Here is a 20,323-nt window from a genome sequence, read left to right on the forward strand (position 1 = left end):
GATTCCATGAACTGAGCTGTTGGTTTGAAAAAGTGGTATATTTTTAAGGACAAATTTCATTAAGGAATAAATATATTGGGAAGCAGTAGTTAGTATCCCTAGTTCCCTAAACAGGTCTCTGCAGGATGTTCTTCAGTTCACACCACATATAACTCGTATTGCATGTTTTTGTGCCCAGAAAACTTTAGCTTGGCTTGATGAATTACCCTAAAAAAAATCCTGTATGACATTCTGGAGTGAAAGTAAGCATAGTATGTCAGCTTGTTCGTTTTTATATCCCGTGTGTCTGACAGAATTCACACTGCAAATAGATATTTGTTTAGATGCATCAACAGTTCTGTGGTGTGCTCCTCCCAGTTGAATTTATTATTATCAAGCTGTAACCTGTAATCCCAAGAATTTGACACTGTCCATTTCTTGTATCTGCTTTTCATCATATGTTAGGCATATACTCGTGGTATGTTAGGCATATACTCATGGAACACCCATTAAAAGTTCTGAACTGCATGTAGTGTGTTTTTTTTTAAAGTTTAGTGACAACGAATTGGCTATGAACCAGTGATTAATGTCCACAAGTATTTTATTAGCTGATCTTTCTAAGACTACACTTGATTTGCTATTACTTGCAATGTTTGTATCAGTGGCAAACAAAACAAATTTAGCACCTGGTAGTGTTACTTATGGGAGGTCATTGATATACACAAGAAAAAGTAATGGCCCTAAGATGGAACTTTGTGGAACCCATATGTAATTAGTTCCCAGTTGGATGATGCCTGATAGCTTAATGTGTCCCTCTCCTAATAAAACCCTTTGTTTCCTGCCAGAGATATAAGAGTTGAACCATTTTGCAGCATTTCCTGTTACACCATAATATTCTAATTTACTTAAAAGGATATTGTGACTTACACAGTCAAATGCCTTTGATAGGTCTCGTAATGTACCAGTTGCCTACAATTTTTGTCTAATGAATTAAGTACATTTTCACTGTAAGTGTAGATAGACTTCTCAGTATCAGAACACTTTAGAAATCGGAACTGTGACTTTGACAGTATGTTATTTGTGGTAAGATGGTTATAAAGCAGATTCTATATTACCTTTTCTAAAATTTTGAAAATGCTGCCAAAGGTGAAATTGGACAGATATTTGATGCTATTTCTTTATCTCCCCTCTTAAACAGTGGCTTAACTTCAGTATATTTCAACCGTTCAGGAAACATTCCACTGATAAATGACTGGTTAGACAGATAGCTTAATAGATTACTTAACTCAGAATCACATTCGTTAATTACCTTTCTCGATATTTCATCATACCCACTAGATGTTTTTGATTTTAAAGATTTTACGATGGACATCACTTCTGCTGGGGTAGTGAGGGTCAAATTCATATTAAGGAAGTTACTTGAAATGTCTGGTCTGAGGTATCCCATGGCAGCATCTACAGAACCTGACAACCGCATCTTTTCAGTAACAGTTATAAAATGTGTGTTAAAAATTTCTGCAACACTATACACATCTGTCACCAATGTATCATTTACTCTTAATGCTATTGGGCCCCTCTTCACGTCTGGTTCTATCGCTCTCTTCCTTCACTATATCCCATATTGTCTTTATTTTGTTATCTTATATGACTATCTTTTCCTTGTAATATATTTGCTTTATATTTTGTAGTATTTATTGTAATGTGCTATAGTATCAACATCAGCACTGTTTCGGATTGACATTTTTCTTTTTGTTTTACATAATGATATGTAACATATCAGTTTAATATAAGTTTCTTTACACAAAATAATTTTTTTTTTTATGTTACTACTTCATATCTAAGAAGTCATCTATTGAGTAGGAGTTGTCATTCAGAAATTTGCTTTTAAATGTTGGTTGGCTATCTGTCAGACTTTTAATACTATTTGGCAAATGACCAACGATTTTTGTGGAAACATAATTCACCCCTTTCTGTGCCAAAGTGAGATTTAATCCTGAATAGTGAATATCATCCTTTCTTCTAGGGATATAGCTATGCACTTTGCTGTTATGCTGGGATGGGTTATTAATGACAAATTTCATAAGTGAATATATGCATTGTGGAGGTACTGTGAATATCTCGAGTTCCTTAAACAAATGTTTGCAAGGTAATCTTGGGTGGGCTCCAGCTATTATTCTGATTACACTGATTAAACTTTCTCTCTTAATGACGAATTGCCCCAAAATATATGCCATTCGAAAGCAGAGAATGAAAGTGGCATAGTAGGCTAATTTACTGATATATTTATCACTAAAATTTGCAATAACCCTAATAGCATAAATAGCTGAACCTAACCGTTTCAGCAGATCATCGATGTGTTTCTTCCAATTCAATTCCTCACACCCAAAAATTTTGAATATTCTCCGTTAGCAACAGACTTCTGTTCATAGTCTATATTTATCAATGGTGTTGTGCCATTTACTGTACAGAATTGAATAAACTGTCTTTTCTCAAAATTTGGTGAGAATCCATTTGCAGAGAACCAGTTAATAATTTTGTGAAAGACATTATTTGCAATTTCCTCAGCTGATTCTAGCTTTTTGGGTGTGATTACTATACTTGTATCATCAGCAAACAGAACTAGCTTTGCATCTTCATGAACATAGTGTGGCAAGTCGTTAATATATATTAAGAACAATAAGGGACCCAAGACTGAATCCTGTGGGACACCATTGTTGATACCTCCCCAGTTAGAGGACTCTGCTGGTTTTTGCAGACCATCTGTATTGTTAACTTCAATCTTCTGCATTCTTCCAGTTAAGTATGAATTAAACCATTTGTACACAGTCCCATTCATACCACAATACTTAAGCGTATCTAGAAGAATTTCATAATTCACACAATTAAAAGCCTTTGAGAGATCACAAAATACACCAATGGCTGATGTTTGGTTATTCAGTACATTTAATATATGATCAGTGAATGCATATATAGCATTTCCTGTTGAAAAGCCTTTCTGGAAACCAAATTGACATTTTGTTAGTACTTCATTTTTACAAATATGTGATGCTACTCTCGGATACATTACTTTTTCAAGAATTTTGGATAAAGCAGTCAGAAGTGAGTTTGGGCGGTAGTTGGTAGCATCAGATCAATCCCCTTTCTCATGCAATGGTTTATCAATAGTGTATTTCAGTCTATCTGGAAAAATGCCCTGTTTCAGTGAGCTGCTACATGGGTGGCTGAGAATCATACTTATTTGTTGGGAACAAGCTTTTAGTACTCTGTTGGAAATGCCATCAATTCCATGTGAGCTCTTACTTTTGAGTGATTTTATTATTTTCCCAATTTCAGTAGGAGAGGTGGGTTGAATTTCAATTTTATCAAATTGAATAGGTACTGCCACTTCCATATACTGCCGTGCATTTTCCAATGAATAGCTGGGTTTTATTTTCTCCACAACACTTAAAAAATGATTATTAAAATGTTTTCTACTTCTGACTTCTTGTTAACAAACTTTTCGTTGTGTTTTATAGAAATACAGTCTTCCTGTGCTCTCGGTTGCCCTATTTCCCTTTTAACAATATTACAAATTATTTTAATTTTACTATCAGATGTGCTAATCTCAGACATAATGCACTTACTTTTGGACTTTTTAATAACTTTTCTTAATACAGTGCAGTAGTTTTTATAGTGTTTCACTGTTTCTGGATCATTATTCCTCCTAACTATAAGATACATTTCCCTTTTCTGATCACAGGTATTTTTATCCCTTTAGTAAGCCATGACTTTTTACATGGTTTCTAACAATTATATTTCACTGTTTTCTGAGGGAAACTGTTTTCAAATATACTCACAAAGGTATTGTGAAATAGGTTAAATTTTAAATTAGCATCATGTTCCCTGTACACTTCATCCCAGTCATTTTCAAGCTATCCCTAAAATTTTTGAATTGTTAAATTGTTAATTGAACGCACTATGTTGGAGGACTGTTTTCCATTACTGTATGGAGCTATATCATATACTGTAACTAGCTGTGCATCATGATCAGACACACCATTCTTAACAGGAAAAGTTTTTATTTGATTAAATTTATCTTGGTCTATGAAAACATTATCTATCAGTGTGCTGCTTTCCTGTACCACCCATGTAGGAAAATCGATAACTAATGCCAGGCTGATAGAACAAAGTAATACTTCAAGGTCAAGCTTTCTATCGGACTCCTTCAGAAAATCTACTTTGAAAACCCCATAAACAATAGTTTGCTTTCCTCTGTCTGACAAATAGCACAACAAAGAATCCAAGATTTTCAAAAATAGTTGAAAATTTCCCAATGGCGATATATCCATGGCTACAATTATAAAAGTGCCATTATTTAGTTTAAGCTCACATGCACATGCTTCTATATGTTGCTCTATGCAAAAATTTTTGGTTTCCAAATTTTTCACTCTGTGACATTTTAACCTGTATGGGAACTGCTCCTCTCTGCGTAGTGTCTTTGCTTACATGTGCTGAAAGCTAATATCCACCTACATTTATCATTTTCATACCTGTGACTATATGATGTTCAGACAGGCATAGTACATCTATTCCATCCTCATTATGTGAGTGATCTGAGGCATGGCGGGGGGATTTTCCAGCCAACTGTGCTACACAAGAGAGAGGACCCAAGTAGGTACAGTATCCACAGTGATGGCTGACGCTACTGTGGCACTAGTGATGAGAAAACCTCAACCACATTCTGGACCACAACATATAAATAGAAACAAAGCAACTCATTCTGATTGAACGCTGGGTCCAGCCTGATCAGAAGGCGAGATAAGGCATTGATGTTGGTGTGTTGTGTCGTCAGCCAGCAATGGATCTGATGATGACAACAGGGGAGGCGGAAACCCAACACTACAAATGATGTGCTGCCTTGTCCGACACAGATGCCAAATGGTTGGAAAGAGTAACATATCCATGTACATATTTGTGCACCAACACTGTGCTGAGAGTCATCTGAAGCCAACACAAGATGCTGACCCAGCTGAAAAGTGACAGACTGAAGCTTAAATTTAAGCAAAGTGAATGCTCAGTCACAATCTGGGGATTGGAAAAAGCACATTACTACGCCAAAGCACATGCAAAGGCTGAGCTACAGTGGTTGCATCAGGTAAAAACTTATGGTAGTACGCAACTATACCTAGAACACCCACAGTTCCTAAACAGATTTTGGCCACAGTAAGGCCACAATTGAGTCAACATGGTGACATAACAGTTTGCCCCCGTCTCAGAAATCTCAAAATGTAGATACCCAGTTGACACATGAAAAAATTAAGATTTGGTGAGATTGCACTTGAGACATGCAGACTGTAAAATAGAAAACAATGACTGGAGCTTTATAAGGTGGTCTTACGTGGAAGATCTCAAAATGATGATATCATCAAAGTAATTGATGCAGCCTGGCATAGGGTCTGTCAGATGTTCTTAAAAAAGCTGAAAAATTGCAAGTGTTCTAGTGACGCCAAAAGGCAAGTGTTGATATTGGTATAGGCCGAAAGGTGTATCCACAATGAGAAGGTGCTTAGTGACCTCATCCAAAGCGAGTTGGAGATATGCTTTCAACACATCTATCTCATAAAAGTAGTGGCCGCCTGACAACTTGGTGAACAACCTGTCAGGACTGTGCTTCAATCTTGAAAAAATTGCCAGAGAGACAAATCTTACCCATCAGCCTCTTAATGATGATCAGTGGTGTAGCCCATTCACTTCAAGAAACATGACAAATGACTATGAGCAATGTCCAATGGTCTAATTTGGCCTTGTCAGAATTGTGCAGGTGGACTCTTTCATGGTAATGTGTGCCTGAAACTGGTAGAACAGGCAAGCCCAGGAGAAAACATAGACGAAAACTCAGTGCAGAGGGACTCCAGTTTCTGATACAGAACTTGATCTGACATTAAATTTACCTCATTGGCAATGGAGAAACTGACAAAAAAAATTGACACGTTCCACATCATTACGAAGTGTCGTATTCATGATCTATGGAACAAGTATTAATCTAATCTAATCTAAATTTTCTAAATGAACAAGAAGCTCATCTACTTCTTTTTTTAATCCCCTTATATTCTGATGCAGTATATTAACATTATTTTTCACTGTGCTTTTATATATGCATCTTGTGACATACTAACGTTATTTTTCACTATACTGTTATGAGAATCTTGTGATATTTTCTCATGTCTAGTACCTGTCTGCCTAAACTTCTTATTAAGCTTAATTTCAATCAGTGTAGGATGATTGGACACTGATCTTAGCCTAAAAAAGTACTCCCATGAGTTTCAGTGCCCACCTTAAAGATTTTGCTATCATTCCAGCCAGTTTATGCTTTCCTTTCCTATTGAGATGCAGGGCGTGTCTTGCGAAGTTCCACATACCAACACCATTAACAGGAACCAAACCTACACCTGACAAAGTAGCCACCCGAAACAGCTGATATAGCTCCATATTGACCCTCCTGACAACGGTGTTCAATTCGGGCCGATCACACCACATGAAAGCAGGAACCAAGCTAACATTTGCGTGGTTCATTGCTGATGCTATTTGTACCAGATCACACTCAATATTGTAGCCCCGATAGCCCTGATCCCTATCAATACTGTTGCCCACTCCACCCTCTACCACAACACACTCCTGCTTTGTAAAACTCTTACACAAGGACGCTACATCCTCTATCACTTGGCTAAGATGTGCATTGGGCTTGAAAATACTTGTGACCTGGTACCTGTCACCTCTAATTTTTCCTGCAAGATCTGGCCCACACCTGTTCCATTGCTACTATCTAATAACAGAACTTTCCTCCTACTTTCTACTTTTTTTTTGCAACTGTTGGTTTCCTAGTGAAAGTCTGTTGAGTGATGACTACACTTACATATACTTCAGGTTCTTCCTTAGTTGACTGAGGTAGCAAGGCAAATATGTTGTTTGTGTCAATGATGAAACTGTGAGATACTGTTCTCTTTCTGTGTACCCTGTTCCTGGCTACCACTTCTCGCCTGTCTTCACCCTCCTCCCCCCTTAACTTCATCAGTTCCTCCCTAGCAATATCCAGTTCAGCCTGAAGGGCTCTAATCTTCCCTTCCTCTTCCGTTATTTTCCTATCCCTTGAACATAATCTGCAATACCATGGAAGAGACCCATTTACTTCTCCAATTCCCATTGCCACTACATTCACCTCAATGGAACCATCTGCCACAACTGCTGCTGCACAGAACCCCAGAACTAACTTTCCTATGGCATCTCACACACTTCTCACTCACCATATAGCGGAGATGGTGAGCCGCGATAGGCACAACAAAAAGATTCAAACAATTCTAGCTTTCAGCCATTAAGGCCTTTGTCAGCAACACACACACACACACACACACAAATGCAACTTGCACACATGTCTGCAGTCTCAGACAACTGAAACCACACTGTGAGCAGTAGCACCAGTGCATGATGGTAGTGGCGACTGGGTGGGGGTAAGGAGGAGGCTGAGGCAGGGAGGGGGAGGGATAGTATGTAGGGGTGACAGACAGTGAAGTGAAGTGCTGCAAGGGCAGGAGAGATAGTGGAGAGTGGAGGGTGGGATAGGTAGTGGAAAGGAGAAAAATAAAAAGACATTAGAAGACTGGGTGTGGCAGTGAAATGACAACTGTGTAGTGCAGGAATGGGAACAGGGAGGGGGCTGGATGGGTGAGGACAGTGACTAACGAAGGTTGAAGCCAGGAGAGTTACGGGAACGTAGGATGTGTTGCAGGGAAAGTTCCCACCTGCGCAATTCAGAAAGCTGGTGTTGGTGGGAAGGATCCATATGGCACAGGCTGTGAAGCAGTCATTGAGATGGGGTTAGCATGTTTGGCAACGTGTTCAGCAAGAGTGTGGGCCACAGGTTGTCGGTGGCCATTCATGCGGACAGCCAGCTTGTTGGTTGTTGTACCTACATAAAATGCAGCACAGTGGTTGCAGCTTAGCTTGTAAATCACATGACTGGTTTCATAGTTAGCCTTGCCTTTCATGGGATAGGTGATGTTACTGACCGGACTGGAGTAGGTAGTGGTAGGAGGATGTATGGGCCAGGTCTTGCATCTAGGTCTATTACAGGGGTATAAACCATGAGGCAAAGGAATGGGAGCAGGGGTTGTGGAAGGATGGACGAGTATATTGTGTAGGTTCGGTGGACGGCGGAATACCACTGTAGGAGGGGTGGGAAGGATAGTGGGCAGGACATTTCTCATTTCAGGGCATGATGAGAGGTAATACACTCCTGGAAATGGAAAAAAGAACACATTGACACCGGTGTGTCAGACCCACCATACTTGCTCCGGACACTGCGAGAGGGCTGTACAAGCAATGATCACACGCACGGCACAGCGGACACACCAGGAACCGCGGTGTTGGCCGTCGAATGGCGCTAGCTGCGCAGCATTTGTGCACCGCCGCCGTCAGTGTCAGCCAGTTTGCCGTGGAATACGGAGCTCCATCGCAGTCTTTAACACTGGTAGCATGCCGCGACAGCGTGGACGTGAACCGTATGTGCAGTTGACGGACTTTGAGCGAGGGCGTATAGTGGGCATGCGGGAGGCCGGGTGGACGTACCGCCGAATTGCTCAACACGTGGGGCGTGAGGTCTCCACAGTACATCGATGTTGTCGCCAGTGGTCGGCGGAAGGTGCACGTGCCCGTCGACCTGGGACCGGACCGCAGCAACGCACGGATGCACGCCAAGGCCGTAGGATCCTACGCAGTGCTGTAGGGAACCGCACCGCCACTTCCCAGCAAATTAGGGACACTGTTGCTCCTGGGGTATCGGCGAGGACCATTCGCAACCGTCTCCATGAAGCTGGGCTACGGTCCCGCACACCATTAGGCCGTCTTCTGCTCACGCCCCAACATCGTGCAGCCCGCCTCCAGTGGTGTCGCGACAGGCGTGAATGGAGGGACGAATGGAGACGTGTCGTCTTCAGCTATGAGAGTCGCTTCTGCCTTGGTGCCAATGATGGTCGTATGCGTGTTTGGCGCCGTGCAGGTGAGCGCCACAATCAGGACTGCATACGACCGATCCACACAGGCCCAACACCCGGCATCATGGTGTGGGGAGCGATCTCCTACACTGGCCGTACACCCCTGGTGATCGTCGAGGGGACACTGAATAGTGCACGGTACATCCAAACCGTCATCGAACCCATCATTCTACCATTCCTAGACCGGCAAGGGAACTTGCTGTTCCAACAGGACAATGCACGTCTGCATGTATCCCGTGCCACCCAACGTGCTCTAGAAGGTGTAAGTCAACTACCCTGGCCAGCAAGATCTCCGGATCTGTCCCCCATTGAGCATGTTTGGGACTGGATGAAGCGTCGTCTCACGTGGTCTGCACGTCCAGCACGAACGCTGGTCCAACTGAGGCACCAGGTGGAAATGGCATGGCAAGCCGTTCCACAGGACTACATCCAGCATCTCTACGATCGTCTCTATGGGAGAATAGCAGCCTTCATTGCTGCGAAAGGTGGATATACACTGTACTAGTGCCGACATTGTGCATGCTCTGTTGCCTGTGTGTATGTGCCTGTGGTTCTGTCAGTGTGATCATGTGATGTATCTGACCCCAGGAATGTGTCAATAAAGTTTCCCCTTCCTGGGACAATGAATTCACGGTGTTTTTATTTCAGTTTCCAGGAGTGTAGAAACCCTGGCAGAGAATGTAATTCAGTTCCTCCAGTCCCGGATGGTACTGAGTTTTGGTTTTCGCTCATGTTCTTTACAATATTAAAAAAAAAAAAAAAAAAATCTAGGCAATAACAGTAATATTCTATTTACTACAGATCACAAGTCACTAAAATTATGTGGAACACTAATATGTGCATACTATTATACATATAGTAATGTACCTCAGCTAAATTAAGATTAAAAATCAAAACTTTTATATCCAAAAAATTAGGTCTAAGATCGTGTATGTGCGATACGTACTTCAGGTGTTTTGAAAGGAAATAAAAGACAGAACTTAAAACCTTTAATTCCCCGATTAGATATAGCACTACTAAATGTATGCGTAATGAAAATAACCTAAATTCTTCACTTAATACTTAAAGAAATGTCTTAAATTTGTATGTAGACCTATGTCGGAAGTACACGGAAACCAACTCTTAGGTTATGGTGTATATATATCAACCTCCACTAATTTCAAGTTGCCGCCACTCATACCTCACCTGTCTTTCAACAACATCTTTGCCTGTGTACTTCCGCCTCGACTGACATATCTGCCCGAACTCTTTGCCTTTACAAATGTCTGCTTGTGTCTGTGTATGTGCGGATGGATATGTGTGTGTGTGCGAGTGTACACCTGTCCTTTTTTCCCCTTAAGGTAAGTCTTTCCGCCCACGGGATTGGAATGACTCCTTACCCTCTCCCTTAAAATCCACATCCTTCCGTCTTTCCCTCTCCTTCCCTCTTTCCCTCTCCTTCCCTCTTTCCTGAAGAAGCAACTGTTGGTTGCGAAAGCTTGAATTTTGTGTGTATGTTTGTGTACCTATCGACCTGCGAGCACTTTTGTTTGGTAAGTCACATCAACTTTGTTTTTAGATATGTTTTTCCCACGTGGAATGTTTCCCTATATATATATACAAAGACCCCAAGACCCACCAAGCGGGAAAGCGCCGGCAGATAGGCACAATAAATAAAACACACACAGAGAATTTCGAGCTTTCGCAAACTGCAGCTGCTTCGTCAGGAAAGAGGGAAGGAAAAGGAAAGATGAAAGGATGTGGGTTTTAAGGGAGAGGGTAAGGAGTCATTCCAATCCCGGGAGCGGGATAGGTATATACTTGCGTGCGCGCGCGCGTGCACACACACACACACACACACACACACACACACACACACACACACACACACACGCACACACACACACACACACACACACACACGCATATCCATCCATACATACACAGACACAAGCTGTGTCTTCTAGCCAAGTTGTGCCACAAACATCTCTTCTCCCCAATCCTATTCAATACCTCCCCATTAGTTACGTGATCCACTCATCTAATCATCAGCATTCTTCTGTGGAACCACATTTCGAAAGCTTCTATTCTCTTCTTGTCCAAACTACTTATCGTCCATGTTTTTCTTCCATACATGGCTACACTCCATACAAATACTTTCAGAAACGACTTCCTAACACTTAAATCTATACTCGATGTTAACAAATTTATCTTCTTCAGAAACGCTTTTTTTGCCATTGCCAGTTTACATTTTATATCCTCTCTACTTCGACCATCATCAGTTAATTTGCTTCCCAAATAGCATAACTCCTTTACTACTTTAAGGGTCTCATTTCCTAATCTAATTCCCTCAGCATCACCCGACATAATTAGACTACATTCCATTATCCTCGTTTTGCTTTTGTTGATGTTCATCTTATATCCTCCTTTCAAGACACTATCCAATCCTTTCAACTGCTCTTCCAAGTCCTTTGTGTCTCTGACAGAATCACAGTGTCATCGGCGAACCTCAAGGTTTTTATTTCTTCTCCATTGATTTTAATACCTACTCCGAATTTTTCTTTTGTTTCCTTCACTGCTTGCTCAATAACACCGTGGAGGGGCTACAACCCTGTCTCACTCCCTTCCCAACCAGTGCTTCCCTTTCATGTCCCTCGACTCTTATAACTGCCATCTGGCTTCTGTACAAAATGTAAGTAGCCTTTCGCTCCCTGTATTTTACCCCTGCCACCTTCAGAATTTGAAAGAGAGTATTCCAGTCACCATTGTCAAAAGCTTCCTCTAAGTCCATAAATGCTAGGAACGTAGGTCTGCCTTTCCTTAATCTAGCTTCTAAGATATGTCGTAGGGTCAGTATTTCTACAGAATCCAAACTGATCTTCCCCGAGGTCAGCTTCCACCAGTTTTTCCATTCGTCTGTAAAGAATTCGCATTAGTATTTTGCAGCTGTGACTTATTAAACTGATAGGTCGGTAATTTTCACATCTGTCAACACCTGCTTTCTTTGGGATTGGAATTATTATATTCTTCTTGAAGTCTGAGGGTATTTCACCTGTCTCGTACATCTTGCTCACCAGATGGAAGAGTTTTGTCCGGACTGGCCCTCCCAAGGCTGTCAGTAGTTCTAATGGAATGTTGTCTACTCCTGGAGCTTTGTTTCGAGAAAGGTCTTTCAGTGCTCTGTCAAACTCTTCACGCAGTATCATATCGCCAATTTCATCTTCATCTACATCCTCTTCCATTTCCATAATATTGTCCTCAAGTACATTGCCCTTGTATAGACCCTCTATATACTCCTTCCACCTTTCTGCTTTCCTTTCTTTGCTAAGAACTGGGTTTCTATCTGAGCTCTTGGTATTCATACAAGTGGATCTCTTTTCTCCAAAGGTCTCTCTAATTTTCCTGTAGGCAGTATCTATCTTACTCCTAGTGAGATGAGCCTCTGCATCCTTACATTTGTCCTCTAGCTATCCCTGCTTAGCCATTTTGCACTTCTTGTCGATCTCATTTTTGAGACATTTGTATTCCTTTTTGCCTGCTTCATTTACTGCATTTTTTATATTTTCTCCTTTCATCAATTAAATTCAATATTTTTTCTGTTACCCAAGAATTTCTACTAGCCCTCGTTTTTTTACCTACTTGATCCTCTGCTGGCTTCACTACTTCATCCCTCAGAGCTACCCATTCTTCTTCTACTGTATTTCTTTCCCCCATTCCTGTCAATTGTTCCCTTATGCTCTCCCTGAAACTGTGTACAACCTCTGGTTTGGTCAGTTTATCCAGGTCCCATCTCCTTAAATTCCAACCTTTTTTCAGTTTCTTCAGTTTTAACCTACAGGTCATAACCAATAGATTGTGGTCAAAGTCCACATCTGCCCCTGGAAATGTCTTACAATTTAAAACCTGGTTCCTAAATCTCTGTCTTGCCATTATATAATCTATCTGATACCTTTTAGTATCCCCAGGCTTTTTCCATGTATACAACCTTCTTTTATGATTCTTGAACCCAGTGTTAGCTATGATTGAGTTGTGCTCTGTGCAAAATTCTACCAGGCGGCTTCCTCTTTCATTTCTTAGCCCCAATCCATATTCGCCTACTATGTTTCCTTCTCTCCCTTTTCCTACTACTGAATTCCAGTCACCCATGACTAATAAATTTTCATCTCCCTTCACTATCTGAATAATTTCTTTTATTTCATCATAAATTTCTTCAAATTCTTCGTCATCTGCAGAGCTAGTTGGCATATAAATTTGTACTACTGTAGTAGGCGTGGGCTTTGTGTCTATCTTGGCCACAATAATGCGTTCGCCATGCTGTTTGTAGTAGCTTACCTGCACTTCTATTTTTTTTATTCATTATTGAACCTACTTCTGCATTACCCCTATTTGATTTTGTATTTATAGCCTTTTATTCGCCTGACCAAAAGTCTTATTCCTACTGCCATCGAACTTCACTAATTCCCATTATATCTAACTTTAACCTATCCATTTCTTTTTTTAAATTTTCTAACCTATCTGCACGATTAAGAGATCTGACATTCCACGCTGTGATCTGTAGAATGCCAGTTTTCTTTCTCCTGATAACGATGTCCTCTTGAGTAGTCCCCGCCCGGAGATCCAAATGGGGGACTATTTTACCTCCGGAATATTTTACCCAAGAGGACGCCATCATCATTTAACCATACAGCAAAGGTGCATGCCCTCGGGAAAAATTACGGCTGTAGTTTCCCTTTGCTTTCAGCTCTTCGCAGTACCAGCACAGCAAGGCCATTTTGGTTAGTGTTACAAGGCCAGATCAGTCAGTCATCCAGACAGTTGTGCCTGCAACTACTGGAAAGGCTGCTGCCCCTCTTCAGGAACCACACATTTGTCTGGCCTCTCAACAGATACCCCTCCATTGTGGTTGCACCTACGGAACGGCTATCTGTATCGCTGTGGCACGCAAGCCTCTCTGCCAACAGCAAGGTCCATGGTTCATGGGGGGGGGGGGGGGGGGATAAACATAATCATTTATTAAGAATAAGCCCGTTAAATTACAGATAAACACAAAAATATGATTCCACAAATTTGGCCTATATGCATCTGTATGTAAACAAAAACAACAGTGCAGAGTTTCTGAAACAACAACTTAAACATTACACTGCTTTCCGGAAATGTGAGTTAAATAATGAAGAGGTACGCTACAGTCAAATTGCTGGAGAGAGCAAAGAACAATTAAACATAAGATTTGCTGCATCAAAATGTAAACGGAAAATATGACTATAACCCGACTGTATGATCTTTTAATGTTTTATGCTATATTACATAAAGTGAAATGAAATATTTCATGGTATGCTTAAAAAGCACACTAATACATCTATTTACCAAGTAATCAGTACTAAACTAAATGTTGTTGTTATCTTAAATGACTTATCTTTATGACTTGCACTGGTCGCATGGCTGCAGGGCAATAGGTTATTAGTTTATTGAAATGTAGTGTGGAACTGAGGGGCTTAAACAATTCAACCCTAACTTCTGGTAGGCTTAGGACTCACTTTAATTGAGCCCTGGAAAGAGGAATACCATCCTTTTATTCTGCCACAAGTTGCCAGCTGGTATTCTTCCGCAGAACCAAGTCATCAGAAAATTCTTAAATTCCTTGCAACTGTTCCACTTCCAGCCCCATTGCTTATACGCCTCTACTATAGGAGCTTTATTTTATATGAACATGTCTCATAGACAGGTATGAAAGTGTGTTCACAACACAAGCCCTCCACAGATACTCCCATTTCTTTGGCATAATCCGGTGATGAATATTATATGATAACAAAGAACAGGTAATTTTCACAATTTGATCTGTAGTATCATATTCTATAGCAGTTCTCCAGAGACACTCTTCCACATGGGATACATCAACTGGCAGCTATGCTTAGGCACCTGCTGGATGTGTGGTAGAGAGGGGGGAGGACATCTTTCATATTGCCAAGCCTTACAGAGAGTCGCTGCAGACAGTTATTAATATAGTGGTATCATTGTCGAAGTATTGCTGCAGCAGAGTGAGGAGGTTGTACCTATAGCCATCCTGTGTGCCTCACATCAAGGCACCAGAAATTACACTGAATGTCATTGGCTGGCAACAGTTTGTGGAGGTGAATACCCAGAATAGTTCTAAACTGTGACATTTGATGTGGGACTCGTTATAATAAATCAGTAATAAAAACTACAACCTTTTTCACAATAATTCTGTTGTACTCATTTATAAGCAGCATCATGGCAGAGTTCATTCAACATTTCACATGTATTGTACACAATTTAGTCCAAGTATGGAATGGGAGTGAAGTTAATCCCTTTTTCTGCTTGCCTCTTCTGTATGCAAAATGGCAGAGTTCATTCAACATTTCACATGTATTGTACACAATTTAGTCCAAGTATGGAATGGGAGTGAAGTTAATCCCTTTTTCTGCTTGCCTCTTCTGTATGCAAAATGATCTGCCTTCAGTTTGGTTTTAAGAGCTCCCTTGCCTTGCTGCTCCACCTCCCCCATTGCTGTTCTATACAACTATGTTACTCACCTCTTCAACCTATTCCACCAAATACACCAACTTATTTCTAAGTCATTATTTTTCATTCCTTCTGGCACAAATTCTTACAAATGTTGTAAACGGAAAGCTTGATAAAAAATTTGGCGTCAGAATGTAACACACAGAATCATAAGTCTTATCAGTATCTACAAGATGGTTTGCTTTACAGTGGGGTGAATTAGTAAATTAATGCCGAAGAAAAGTGTGGACATTGGAACTAGGGATATAATATGTCATCTTTGTATTATTAAGTGGAAGTTAGCAAATGTTATCAATGTTTATTTCGAATACCGTCTCTTTCATAGCTCAAGTATTTATTTTCGTGAAATGTGCATTTTTTTTTTTTTTTTTTAATAGTCGCATTTCCTTCTGCTGCAGAGCTGCTGTCTTATTCTAAACTGCCAGCTGTGCCTGAGGAGAGTACTACATCCACAGTGTTCGATTCTGCAAGCAACACAAGTGGAGTGGATGTTTTGGCAGATCCTCTTGCTGGTATTCCCACTGCCACTTACAGCTCTCAGCAGCAGGATCCAGTGTTCACCCAAGGTTTGTACACAGTTGTATTGTTATAAACATAAGTTGAGGTCACCAAAAGGTACATCACATTAAATAGTGTATTCTGAGCTTTGAGAATTGAAATATTTTTATAAAGGGTGAAACTGCTGAAGGGAAAGTTAAATCTCTCGATGTAGACCCAAAGGAATAGTTCAGCAGCTGTACAAAAAACACATTGTATTAATTTGGTAAAGAGACAACAGAGCAGAAATTGTCACTTTTAGTGTGCCAGGAGCAGTAACTGAAATTAGTAATGGAACTCATTGATTTCAACAAGCTGCCACAGCAGCAGTTCATAATGGGGTGGTTTGCAGTTTGATTGCTCCTTGACTATCCAGATATTGACGTGTTGATCTTTCATTTATCACTGACGTATGCATCTGTACTCTTGACTACCACTGGTGACTCTATTCGATCTTATCAAATATTCCCAGGTATTCTGCTTTGAATGAATTCCATGTAAAAATGTCATTAAATCATTTGTGTAAAAATTAAGAGTAGTGTGATGTGAACAGAAAGGAAATGGTTGAGGGTTGACAAGCAGAGCTGAGAGTGAGAGAAGAGGGAAGAAACGAAAAAAAAAGAAAAAAAATACAATGTGAAAAAAGATGAGCAGTATACCAGTATAGAGTTTCTGTCATTAGTCATGAGTACAGAGACGATGCCACCAGAGATTTCAAAGTTACTAAAAAAAGGGTTAGCTTATATGTGTAAGTCATGTCCAGTGCTCTGTATTTATATGGTATTCACATTTTCTCTGTAATTTAATGATCACAGGCTCACTCTCTCTACGTCTGTCAACATGCCACATTTCTGCATCTACACTCTGCTATCCACCTTACATTGCTGCAGCCTCTGTTCAACTCTTTTGGGAATATGGGAGGAACAGATGTTAGTAAGCCTCGATTAAATCTCTCCAAGCTGCACAATGGTTTCCTTCAGTGGCAGATGTGTCACAGAAATGAGATGAGCACTTAGTACATGAACTCGTGATGAAACGTGCAGCTTTTTTTTGAAACACTCATTTTTAATAATATGTGGTAACAGTCCTCATATAATGAGCTGTTCCTAAGAATCAGTTGAACAAGAGTGTCATAAAAATGTAGTCACAACAGAATGTACTAACAAAAACAATATTTCTCATCACAGAACCACATATATCGAGAAATAGCAACAAGTCAGAGATATTCCTCCAAAGAATAAACAGATAGTCTCTGATCGTCTCCACCCTCATCAACCTCTTAGAGGTCCGGCGGCACAGGACAACTGATGGTGTGACTGTCTGATGTGCAGAGGATTATTGTTCTTATCCTGCTCATCTCTCCCTGGTAGTGCTCTCTCTGTTCTGGCCTTCTTCCAGATGTGTCGTGGGCGCATTTCCCCTTGTACTAGAATGTTGTCTCCAGGGCAGAATTTTGAGTCATCCTAGTGGACATTTAAATTCATGGAACTTCCTCAGTTCCACAGATGTTCTTTCATCCAACATTTCGAGAAGCTGTCAGAGAGTTGCTGCCTCAGCCAAAATTCTTTTGCTAAGTTCATTTTTGATGTAGGAATTGTCAAGAGTTCTCTCCAGTCAGTAATTGGGAAGGGGTCAGTGCATCTGCATCGTCTCCTTGTGTGACAGCCCTAGAGTTAACTGTAGCTTCAGTACTAATGAGGGTGGTGTTCAGTAGTTCTTCACTGAGCCTTCCTCAGGCAACTGCTTATAGATCCCGCCATCTTTCCCACCACACTGCGCATGAGGCAATGAATTTCCATGTAATAGCGTGGTGGGCAAGAAAGTGGCCTTTCAAAGCTGTGCTTTTTCGACGTTTGCAAAATTTAATGTTTTCACATCCTTTGTGTGAATTGTATGGGCTTGTCCACATCTTCCAGTGAACCACTGGAGTGCCTCAAGAAACTTATCTGTTGACAAGTGTGTACAAAGGTTGAGGTGCACTGCTTGTGTAGTAGCTCATACGATAGAGAATATGTCACTTGCGCATTTCTCTTCTGATTTTAATGAATAATTGTCCAGCAAAGTATACCCCTGTTACAGCTAATGGTTTAGCAGGCAAAACTTGTTCAAATGACAGTGGTGCTTCAATCTGTTGCACTCACAGTTTCTCCAGAATCTGAAATGAAAACCAAAAGTGTAGGACTCTTTTGATTGCCTAATGAGCTCTGATGATCCAAAATTCGATTTGGAGTTTGGACCATAAAGAATGAGTACCAAAGTGATGAAAGGAAAAAGTGTCTCTCTCAAATTACAAATTGCTTGAAATGGTGGAAACCGTCAAGAAGCACTGGATATTTTTGTTTCCCATCAAGGCTAGTGCAATGTTGTTGATCTTCTAGGCATATCAGTCCGTATTCCATGAAAAGGCTGTACCTGCAATTTTATACTCTCTTGGCAGTGGTAAGTTATTTTGAAGCATGTGGTGTTCTTCAGCAAAGGATTGTCTCTGGACTACCCATATCCAAAACATTTGGATAGCTGATAGTTCAGTGGCTGTAACCTTTCCGGAAGATTTCTCCTTCTGATGAATGTTCTGTAGAAAACAGTGTGTCCATGCTGCAATATGAATGAGCCTCCAGTATGATCTGAATTCAGATAGGTTCATGAGGATAGTCATTGCAGATATCAACAGAGCTTGGCTGTGATTTTTTGTCTTCTCTGCAGGATGTTGTCGGTGTACTGTCAAAGTATCAGATTGGCCAACATTCAGGAGGGCAAGCAAGCCAAGGCAGTCCAAGCCACAAAATTTTTAGGGGGCTTATTTGACATCCAAGGAGTCCTCATGAAAAATATCAGCAGAGTTTTCTTGTGCTGAGCAGTGTCTCCACTGTGTAAGAGTTATGTGAGTTTGTATCTCTGTTACATAATTACAAACAAATTTCTTCCATCTGTTTAGATCACTGCAAATACAACTTAGAGTGACTAGCATCTGTCCACAATATTACATGAACGATTTTAAATTCTGCTGCATGACAGAAGTAATCAGATGTAACAAAGTAATCAAGTTCCCATTATTGCCACTAAAAGTTCCAATTGTGGGAAGGTCACCTTCTTAATAGGAGCAAGTCTGTGCTTGCTACAGACTAAATGAGACAGACGTTATTTTCTAAGTCTGTACGAATGTGCAAAGCTGCACCATATGTCCTGGAATAACAATTTTCAAACAAGAGGAACAGGGGAGAACAGTCCATGTGGTTCATAGATCCTAACTGTACACCACAAGAACCGACTAGTGACTAGCTCTTATGACGACTGTCTGGTAACTTCTCTGGGGTTGCTTCATAAGTAATCGTCCATGGTGTTGCAACCTACACCTAAAACTTGAGTCTGTGTGGGTGTTCTCACCCTTTGGATCTCCAGATAATTTTATGTTGTTTGGAGTTGGTAGCCCATTTTGATAAGGAGAGGCCAATTAGTTTCATTAGGGCTACTAGTTCATAGTGTAGGTGATCACCAAATTACCACTTCCTACTGTGATCATAAAGTCCTCCATGTATGTATTCAATTTGTAAGTGGCACCACAGTGGGAAATAATGTACACTTGTCAGCATGGTGTCTTAAAGTTGCCGAGTGTAGAAATGGCCTACAGGTCAGCCCAAATGGGAGCTTGGTGAAGCGTATTGTATTGCAGTGTGTAAAATGTAAATGTAAACTGTGATTTATTAGTCTCATTACATACATTGTACAGATCATATGATCTGTTGTACAGGAAACATGTCAAGTTTAGCAAAAATATAATGTATAATGATTTACAGAAATTATTTTGGCACTATTTTAAGAATAATGCCAATAAATGCAACACTACAGTATTTACTATAAATTAACAGTTTACCAATTTCCTTTGTTGTACATAGACAACCCTGCAATATTAGCTATAGATTTTTATTGTTCAAAGTGTCAGACCATCTTCCATGAAATCTTGTGGTGTAGCAACATTTCTTAATTAAAATATTTTGGAGTAAACTTTTCAGTGAACGAAGGTCCATTGTTAACATGTTTCTTCCTTTTAATTTGTTATATATTTTTAGCCCCATTGTACAGTGGTGTCTGAGCATAAAGATTTAAGTTTGCGAAAGAAATTCGAAGTGTTCGTTGTGATGAGTATCATAGCAATGCTTAAAACAAAACCTTCGAAGATTATGTTGATCATTATATACAAAAATCAAAATTTCAAAAATGTACAGCAAAGTAATTGTTAGTATATTTAATTTCTGGGACAATGG

The 20,323-nt window shown here is 40.3% G+C and overlaps 1 protein-coding gene across 1 annotated transcript in view; it reads left to right on the top strand.

Annotated features, from left to right (window-relative positions):
• LOC126271650 (MLX-interacting protein) overlaps positions 1 to 20,323 on the top strand; it is a 392,142-nt gene that overhangs the window by 219,172 nt on the left and 152,647 nt on the right. Inside the window, exon 7 of the mRNA XM_049974169.1 lies at positions 15,923 to 16,090. Coding sequence (XP_049830126.1) covers positions 15,923 to 16,090 — 168 coding nt within the window. The remainder of the gene's footprint in view (positions 1 to 15,922; positions 16,091 to 20,323) is intronic.

This window comes from Schistocerca gregaria, chromosome 1 (genome assembly GCF_023897955.1).
Source record: "Schistocerca gregaria isolate iqSchGreg1 chromosome 1, iqSchGreg1.2, whole genome shotgun sequence".
Lineage (NCBI taxonomy): Eukaryota > Metazoa > Arthropoda > Insecta > Orthoptera > Acrididae > Schistocerca > Schistocerca gregaria.